This window comes from Platalea leucorodia (genome assembly GCF_965183815.1).
Source record: "Platalea leucorodia genome assembly, chromosome: 6".
In the NCBI taxonomy this organism is placed as follows: Eukaryota; Metazoa; Chordata; class Aves; order Pelecaniformes; family Threskiornithidae; genus Platalea; species Platalea leucorodia.
Genome location: NC_138828.1, coordinates 61,197,347 through 61,207,465, shown reverse-complemented (window position 1 = coordinate 61,207,465; position 10,119 = coordinate 61,197,347). Strand labels below are relative to the sequence as shown.

General features: G+C 40.5%; 1 protein-coding gene across 1 annotated transcript; it reads right to left on the bottom strand.

Annotated features, from left to right (window-relative positions):
* Positions 1-2,957: 2,957 nt before the first annotated feature.
* LOC309592479 (toll-like receptor 6) lies at positions 2,958-9,416 on the bottom strand (the record flags this gene model as incomplete). The annotated part of the gene is made up of 3 exons (XM_082315906.1): positions 9,175-9,416; positions 8,902-8,989; positions 2,958-4,985 (listed from the first exon to the last, which is right to left on the bottom strand). Exon 3 carries the CDS (start codon positions 4,920-4,922, stop codon positions 2,958-2,960), a length of 1,965 nt encoding a protein of 654 aa, XP_082172032.1. The 5' UTR covers positions 4,923-4,985; positions 8,902-8,989; positions 9,175-9,416.
* Between the last annotated feature and the right edge of the window lie 703 nt (positions 9,417-10,119).

Sequence of the window (10,119 nt, the reverse complement as noted above, 5' to 3'; positions counted from 1 at the left end):
GAGCGCCTTTCCCTGCTCTAACCCTCTGCAGCTGAGCTTCAGTGCCAATGCTTTGTAACATTTCCAAAGCTAAAAAAGAGCTGAGAGCTCAGCAGAGCAACCCACATTGCGTCAGGACTCCCAGTCTATCACAGTTCAGTTTCCTTTACACTACGCACTACCTAAATATACATAAAAACAAACATCTACACTTTCACTTCATTCTGCACATTTGGTTTTGGAGGGTGTTTAACCCCCATGTTATCAGTTTTGTATGTTGATATTATTATGTATGTAAAAATAGCATTCTGGCTAGTCATCAAGATGACTAGTCGAATGCCAGGAATCTGCTCTGATACGGTATCTGACATCAGCATATATTTACATACTCCCTTTTCCTAATACCTGGAGTGCATTAGCAGCTACAGCTTTCAGGGTGGAACCAGCTGCAGACTCACATCACCACGGTGCATAGAAAAGGGTAGCTGCTTTCCAAAATGTGCAGATAAAGTGGCTGACATGGGCTGTGAGACTAACGCATGGGCCCACATATGGGAAAAATTTCTTCTTGAACTAAAACTGCTTTTATAGAAAGTGTTCAGAGTATGGTGGAGCCTAAAATAATTGTTTGCAATATTCTGATATGTATTGCTTGAGAAACTCATTCTCTCCCGTGGAATCACAGAAACTAGATGCAGTAATTCACTGCATGTGTACCTGTTTTGTCAATTATCTGGCACATAGCATGGACAAAAATCTAGTAGTATGTGGGCTTCTGGTTCAAAAGTACAAGTTTTAATTGCTCCCCACGCTCATTACAAGCCTCCCTTTCCAACATTATTCACAAAAGGATTTTGGACATATACCAGAAACCTGTAATTATATATTTCTGCTTACGATTGCATCAGCTACATTGCCAGAGGTCACGTAGTTCCCAAGTTCTTTCCAAAGTGGCAAGCAAACCCCTGCTAAAACCTTCCACTCCTGAAAGAAACAATTAATTTCTGGCACCAGCTGTGGGCTCCCACCTGAGTAACAGGATGGATTCCTGGTGCACACTCTGACTTTCAGAGGGTTTCTCTGTCCTCCAGCCAACAGAAGCAGCCAAATGAGTTCTTCAAGCTTCACACACAACAGGGGATGTTAACTGTATTACAGAAGTTTCAAGGGCTGCTGACCTAAAACTTCGAGGCTTTCGAAGAAAATTCTCAAGCAAGCCACTGTGTAACAATCCAGCTGTCCCTGGCTGTGTGAAAGGGATATGCAAACCAAGTTAAGTCTGTTCATCTTCAGTTTTCTAAGGGTTAAATGAGCCATACACTGAAGCAACAGTTGGAGGGGAAGGAAGAAGCACAGAAAACATTTCCTTCCACAGTCCTGAATGAAATGCCTGCAATTTGGTAATAGATGTGTTGTATTAATTTTGAGGCTAAGTGGGATGAGAGAGCTCAAGGTGTTAAATTTGACCTTTCCCCTACAAATTATTAAACAGTCGTTCACAGTTCAAGACTTCAAGTCAAGAGACCTCAGCCTGCTTAGACCTCAGGAAAAAAAAAAATCAAAATTAAAATCTTTTGTTAATAATAATGGAAGACAAGAATGAGATAAAAATGCAAACATTCTATACTAAATGAGGATTTCATCCTAACATCCCTTCTTCTCTCATGTTCATGTTGAAACACATTTTTGAAAGGAAAACTTCCTGCTTGCTGGACATTTAAGCCTGGTGTTCCAGACAGCAAATGCCTGCCCTCCTGGGGGCAAAGAGGAAGTTTGCCGTGATCATTTTTAGCAGTTGTGAATGTTTGCTGGAGCCCAGCCATGTGTTCTTGAAGGAAAAACAGCACAAGTACAGGTCACGGGGCCTGCTGTATTTCTACAAAGGACAGCAAATATTGTAAATGTAGCTTGTCTTTCTGACCCCATCAATAGAGGGTCTTACCTGCGGTCCCAAGACCTGGCAAATTTTTTCAGCCTCTGATTGGTTATTGCCTTTCTGATCAGAACTCGTAGCTGTGCTGCAAAAGATACTGTTTTGGCTGAGAAGCACAGATTCTTTTAATAATAAGCATAAAGTAAGATATATGGGTGAGAAGGAAAAAAGTGGTAAGCTAAAAAAAAAAGCAGGATGTAGAGAAGTCAAGAGTTTCTCCAGTTATAAGCAATGATGATGAAGGCAGTTATGTTACTGCAGATACCTTCTCAGTCCCTTTGGTCAGGGTATCTCTCAGGATCAAAATGGTACCAGGACTCTAGCAGAGGACGGGAATTAGAGCTGTGATTGACTGTCAATTCACTGCTTCTCCCTCACAGCAGTGCCAAACTATGAGCCTCAAAAGGTGAAGAAGTAGCTCATCTTGCCTTTTTATTTTTCTTTTCTTTTTTTTTTTTTAAGAAAAAAACCCCAAACTTTTCTTCCTCACTCAGTCCCCTTTTGTGGCATGGCCATTTTTGTTCACAGAGACCTGTATCTGGGTCCTATCCTTTTAAGCTTCACTGAATCTGAGAAAACACTACCCAGGAACCATCTCAAGTTCTGGACTTCCAGACATCTTCTCAGAATGCATGATTTTCTTCCTTGCAAACTAATTTCAGCAAAAGAGGTCCTGTAACCAAGCTGCCTAAGCCTTGTGATTAATGCAGCTCTGCGAATTGTCCACCAACTCAAGCACTCTTCCATATGACTATACCAACTGCTCCAGATTTTATTCTGCTGAGAAAAAATCACTACAGTATTTCAAGCTGTATTTCTAAATCCACATTCAAACTCATTTGTGATTTGCTATCTCTGTATCAACCTCAAGAGACTTCCAGTAAGGTGAGTTGAACTTTGCCTACAGTTAGGAGGCAGCGTAGGCAACTATGTAGAAACAAGGTTCTGTAACAAAAAGTTAAATATATTGACAACCAATAGAAATCATAAAGTTTTTATTGCTTCACCAAGAAAAAAAACAGAAGAAACTCCATTAGAAAGATTCTTAATCATCTGTTTCCCCACACCTCTTTCCATCAGCCATTGGCAGGTTAATGCTAATAGCCGCCCTCAGGTTAGCCCAGAAAAGGGCATGCTTGCTCCTCTCCTTCGGCCACTCCAGGTAGGTTCGCTTTGCCATGAGAGCCTTCAGCTTGTGATACCTCGCAGGGATAATACACGGAGTGATCGGCTCCAGTAAAATGAGGATTAAGCTGTTGGAATTCTCACTGAATAATTTGTGATGGGCAAAGTACAGCTCATAGTGACACCACTCGCTCTGCACAAAGTTGGGAGACAACACAAAGATCGACTTGTAGCTCTTCTCAATGCAGTTAATGATGTTCTCCACAATGCTCTTGCCGGGGATAAAGTTTCTCTCGTGCTGGCACAGTTGGACGCAGCCCTCCCCCTTCTCCAAGTTCGGGATCAGCTCGTTCTTCACCCACAATGCATCGCGCTCGCTGTAGGAAATGAACGCATGAAACTGCAGAACGGTCTCCCGCTCTTCGGGATGGTTGTGCCAAGCTCTCCGCTTCGTCTGCGTCCACTGCCACGTCATCCGCACGTACCACGGCACATCCAGGTAGATGCACAGAAAGGCCACGACAGCCACCAGCACCAGCGTCAGCAGCAGAGCTGTCACAAGCAAGAGCGTTGTGTTGCAGGACAGTTCAGTCAGGTGGAAGTCCTTCAGCTGCGTTCCTCGCAAGTCTTCCGGGTACTCGCACATATATGCCGCCGGCCAGCCAAACAGCTTCCCCCCAGACTGTCTCTTCAGACGGATAAAGCCTTGCAGTTCACAGGAACACTTGAACGGGTTGTGCCCTGCTTGTAGCTCCCTGACCCTTGGGCAGCTCTGGAAGAAGTCGGCAGATGGGGTGAGGATCAAATTCATCTCTACGTTCAGGAACTCCAGGGACACAAAGCCACTGCACCCCGGCAGGTCAGCCAGCCTGTTTGATGCCAGGTTCAGCTCCTTCAAGGATTTCAGCTCAGCCATCCCCTTGGCAACGCTGGTGATCTGATTGTTGTGTAGGTCGAGTTTTTTGATGTTGACTGGCAAGCACTCAAACACGGAATCCGTCAACTGATTTGAGGACAGGTCCAACTCTGTCAGAGACTCGGCCCACTGGCACTGCACATCAGCTGCATCGTGACTCAGCAAGTTATTGCTCATGTCCAAATATGTCAGCGATTTCATACGGCTGGTCATGACGCTTACCTTGAAAAGGCTCTGAAATTTATTCTTCCGCAAGATTAATGTCTCCAGTTGAGTTAATTTGTCACATTTTTTAAATAGAAGATCTGTTAAATCGTTCTTTAAAAAATTTAAGTATCTAAAGGCACTGTCAGACGAAGGACACAGCATATGTATCAGGTCTGATTCAGCTATTGTCATGGCTGCAATATTCATGTCTGCAAATATTTTGTATAGGTCATCCTGTGAGAAGTACAGATCTGTGATTGTAACACTGTTAATTGTCAATGCTTTCATAGAGGTACCTGAATAGTTAAAGACACAGCCTTTGATGTCGGACAATTGTGTTACGCTGTTAATATTGAAGTATTCAATGGATGAGTGCCATACAGTCTGAAAAATTTCAATAAGAGCATTCCAGTCCACTGACACATTTGTCAGTGTCAGATTTTGTAACCTGGAGCCTTGTCTGAAATTAGATAATAGAGCTACTAATTTTTTTACATTGCCATTTGTGATTTCTGACAATGACAGGCTTTCTGTAGTATTTTGTATCACAACCCAGTCAACATTAGCTTTGGACTGATGACTATTTGTATACAAGAGTGGCAGGCTCTTGATTTTTTTGTCAGAACCATCTTCTGGAAAATCATTAGAAGCAGATGTAAAGAGTTCATTTTCCACAGACAAGCTGATATGGCTCCAAAAAGTTAATGCAAACAGACACTTGTAAAGAAAAAAGTTTCTGAGAGATCTCATATTTTCTGTCATATTCGTTTCTGGTTCCTTGGAGATGCTCAATACTTTTCTTATCTGCCCATCTTTGTTCTAATCCTGTAGCAAAACAAACAAATAAAAAGAAAACCCAGACAGTATCATTAAGTGGCTATGCAGGAGCCATCACAGAGATTGGTTTTTTTAAGGTTCCAATTTCTCATCTCTCCCTTTGACTCAAAAAGCAATGACAGCACCTATTATCATTCAGGAAAGGCATCCTTTATTAAGAGAACACCACTGAAATTTCTATTTGGTAAATATGCTGTATTTTATATATAATGAGTCTGTTTCTTACAAAACATGTCTGATTTCAGAGGTGACTAAAATTTACTGCTTACCTACAGAATTATTGCTGTGATGCAATGCATTATGAAGGCTTCCCATAACTGTATTATACACTTTGATCAGGAAGTACAATACTTGAGGTCAGTATGGTCATCCTCTTGTCAGATTCTCTCTTGAAGGATATGAACTAGACTCAAGAGACTTTTTTTTAAACGCACTTGTGACTATAAAACCTGGACTGAAACATGATTTCTAGTGACTCTACAATGAGACAGTAACAGCTGTGACTTGTTGGACTAAAGCTACAACAAACTTGAGGACTACGTCCTCTGTACCACGAACCATTCCACAAGCTTTCTTAGAAGTCCATTACTGGGTCTAAAATGTACATTCTCCTTGATCTAACACAACCTCTATTACAAAATCTCAACAGCACAACAAAAAACCAGACAGTCCACCAAGTTCTTCTTTTGTAAAGAATGCATGAAGCTAGGCTTGGAAATCATTTAGAAATAGTGGGGCAATATGGCAAAACTTTTCCAGCTTTTTTCCAGATTTTCATTTGGAAAATTTACATTCAGTTTTACCATCATAGCCCTCAAAAGGCATTTGGGCATATGCAGAGAACAAAAGATAATCAGCATCCACTATCCTGTTCTCCCGATTGTTTGGGCAACACTACTAATATGTATATAATCAAACAAAATACGTAACTTCAAGAGAAATCTGAAAAAAAAAAAAAAATCTACCTTCAAATCATTATTTCTTCTTATGACAAAATTTCAGCAATATCCAGGGACTAGGTGAAAGGAGGATACAATTCTTCCACATGTGCTTAATTTTCTTTCTCATTCCTATATCCTGGCATTCAGTCAAATTCTTTACGAGTACCTTCAAACTTTCTTTATAATATTCTATGAAGCAACAAAATTAACAACTGTTATAACACATGACCTGTGATTTGGGGGCTAACACTGGAGAAATTATCCTTTATAGTCATATCCCTTTCAATTCAGAGGTATCCTCAAGTCTTCAAACTTGGCAAAAAGAGCATTATCAAGATATAAGCAGAGAAGCAATCCAGGAGCATAAGCAAACCAAGATCATAGTGAGAAATTATCCTGTTGTTTGAAGAGTGAGAGAAGAGATCAAAATCGAGGTTTTAAGAGTTTTTGCAATATAAACTCAGTATAAACTGACTAAACGTTCATACAAGAAATGTACAGAGTGCATTGAGCTATGATGGTCCAGTAGTAAGGCATGCGCTTTGCAAGTTATCAGCATAATACAAAACTCAAATGTTAAAAATATGTCTTTCACATGGATGAAACATATCATCAAGTTACACCCATTCCTGAACTGTAAAAAACTATTTCCATTAAATCACTGTGACCCCCTCAACTATGGGTGTAGTGCTAATACAAAGACACTGCTATTTGGCCAGTTTCTTTGGATAAATTTACTAAACATAAGCAACTTTACTCTCATTTCTTACCCATACACTTGAAAGTACATCACACACTCGCTAATAACCCTCTATGGAAAACATGGTTCATTTTTAAATAAGATGCAGAATACAAAACAGTTTTAGCTAACTAGCAACTGCATAAAATTAGTAAAATGAAAAGTTTCTCACCAGAAATCCCTGCTCTCTGAAAAAGCTGTAAATGTACTCAGGAAAAGAAAACTTCCTGTAACTCTGCCCTACTGTGTAACAATACTTAGGAACGCCCAAACTTTTTATATAAATGTTTGTGCCATCTACTGACAGCTTATGAAATGACATTTGCTTTCCTTCAGATGTATTTTCCACATACAACATTACTGTAATTTCCCCATTATTTAATTATTATTGAACTATGTGTTTTCATGCTTTGCAATAGATTAAGCAGGGAAAAAAATTAATCTTTTTACCAACTTTCTGTCTTCATCAAATTAATATGAAAATAAGTACTTCTTTTGAGCAAGTTTTACACTGAAATTCAAACATCTTCCTCTCTGGACTTAATAATGATCTAAGTCTATATGCATTATTCTGATTTTTTTTTTTCATTTACCTATACCAATTTAGTTGTCAAGTCCTTATCAAGCTGGTTTATAAAAGTACCGTTTGTCTTATTGTAATTGCCATTTAATGGGAATGGAAAAATAATCTCTCTCTTCTGCTCCAGCAGTGTTGTGATTAGGTTAAATAGAGGACATAGAAACAGTGGGTGGGATCTTTTTTTTTTTTTTTTTTTTTTTTTTAAATTAAAACAGAGCAGCGGCTTCAGTACTGAATGCCCAGACACTTGGGTTATTGTCCTGGCAAAGACATAAAACAGTCTCTCTTTATTTCTGTATAATGTTGGTCAGAAATTCCATCTTAGCCGAGATCTAAATACAGAGCTGCCACACTACAACTTACCTTTCTGGGTTAGCATACCGTAAAGCATTCATGATTTAACATTTCAGTGATGCAGGAAGCAGAGGAAATAATCTTAAAAAATACTTTTTCACTTCAAAGCTTATTCTGTACATCATATTTCATCTCTCAGCTTCAAGTGAAAAGAGGTCATCCAAAAAAGGAAGGGAAAGATAGGACAAGTAGTAAGTGACGGAATATGGACAATTCGTATTCTCTGCTGTTATGCCAATGAGCCTTATGGTGGTACTCTTCGATTCTTTCTCCATTTCTGTCAATACAGACAAGAGCATTCACATCTGGTTTCCAAACGACACCTTATAATGTTGTTACATACAAACCTTACCATTGTCTGCCCTTAGCTAGAAAGATTTTGCTATCCATCCTTAGGATGAGATAAAATCCTAAGGCAAGACCTTGCTTCTACCAAACATTCATTCCTGTTCTGGAATATAAGTTTAACTGCCTGAATATAACCTACCTATTACTCTGATGAATACAGAACTAGACGTACATTTGTCTTACGGCATGTAATAACTGCCGTAATTTAGAGACCCTTATTCGAGAGTATCTCTTCAATTAAGCGACAGTATGAGCTGGCCACTGGCATAGTTTGAGTTCTCCAGTTCTGCCTATATACTACAAAGACAGATAAAGCATATGTTAACAGCAAAATAAGCATATTACCATTCATTGCATGCCACTAGCCCTCATATTTACGACTCAGATTTACCAGTGCAATCACTGGAAGAAGACTAATATATTCCTCAAATGTTATCCATATACTTCTGTGTTTTGTTATAAGTAGCCAAATGTAGTTGTTTCCTTCCATCTTTTCTTTATCTATTTACTAAAAGGCAAGTATCTTTTCTGAAACCCATTAGGAAGGTGATGACACTCAACTTAGAGTAATAACAAACTTCGGTGAAATCTGAGATGAGAAGTGTTCAATCTCTGTTGCTCATTTATTCCACAACGATTTGCAATATTACCATAGTGAGAAAATACAAGTGAAATTAATTACTGAAAAGTGAAAGAAAATTAGAAAATGCAAGTCCTAAACTCAAGAAAGTAATTTAGGAACTTAGGAAACTAATACATGCTTCTATCCCAATAGACAGACATACACATTTATGCATTTAGAATGTTAATTTCATCCTGAATTAATAACTTTGTATTACAATAGTGATTAATACTGTCTTGCAGTTCTAAAACATGCATAGCCTTGTACAGAATCTGCAAAACTGACAGTGTAAGATCAACTTTAAAGTCAAAATTACCAACCATCATGGGGAAAATCAATCTCCAGCTATTGAGCTTCATCTATCGTGATTCCTCCCAAGGCACTGCCCTTACTCTTCCACAAGCTCCACTGAAAAGCAGAGGGAAATCCTTAGGGACACTGAGATTTCATTCTCAGTAAATACATCTAAACATTAATAAATGAACCTAAAAGATGCTCGAACTACCAGCATACCCTGATACTTAAATTCTCATTGAAACGCCTTCAAAATAGACTTATTTAGTGATACAAACCTTTGTTCTGCTACCACCTACCTTAATGGGAAACTTCAGAGACTTTTGCCTGGTAAGCATGTAAGTCACGTAGCGTGATCCGTATTTGCGAAGCACGGTTGAGAACTGGGGCTTTACTTGGTGACCTCCTACAGCAGCTCTCCTCAGTGATTCTCATGTATTATTTTGCTTCCTGTGGCAACAGCAAATATTTCTTTCAGGAAAGAAAGGAAAGACTAGTGATAGAAAGACTAGTGATAGAAAGGGTGCTATGATCAATTGTGGAACTGCCTTTTACCACAGTAAAAGGGCACGCTTCGCCTTAAAATGAAGTGGCAAAAAGAGGAAAGGGTAATGAGGAATTAGCGACAGGAACCACAGGTTGTTGGGCAAGAGCCTGCAATCCCCTTGGTCGAGTATTTCTGGCGTGGCTGCGGGCACCCAGTGCTGACACCAACTTACTGGAAACGTGTGCACGCACCTCCCAGTTTCTTTTATGGGCATTTCCTGTAAACACAGATGTAACGACGGTGCAAAGTGCCATCTGAAAAGCTAAATCTCAGTTATTTGATTCCGCAGCCACACACTTCAGTGGGTGGTTAGCGGCAGCTCGCTTTGAGGAACGATAAAACTTCCTAAAAAAAAAAAAAAAAAAAAAAACCAAAACCACAAACGATGCCAGCTCAGTGACTAGACTCTTTTATACTTAAAATGCCTCAGTATGAACGCTGCTACATCAGCGCTGTCAAATCCGCCCCTTTTGCCGCCTCAGCGAGGACGCGGGTGCGGCGGCCGCCCCGCAGGGAGCCCGCTCCACCGCCCGCCGCCCTCGGCCGGCGCTGCCGGCGGGCTCCCCCGCGCCGGCCGCCTCCCCGCCGGGCGCCCGCCGCCCCCTCCGCCGCGCGGGGCCGCAGAGCGCTGGGAGCCGTGAGGGGCGACAATGGCGGCCGGGAGGGCTCTCCGCCGTGGGTCGGCGCTGCCGCCCCG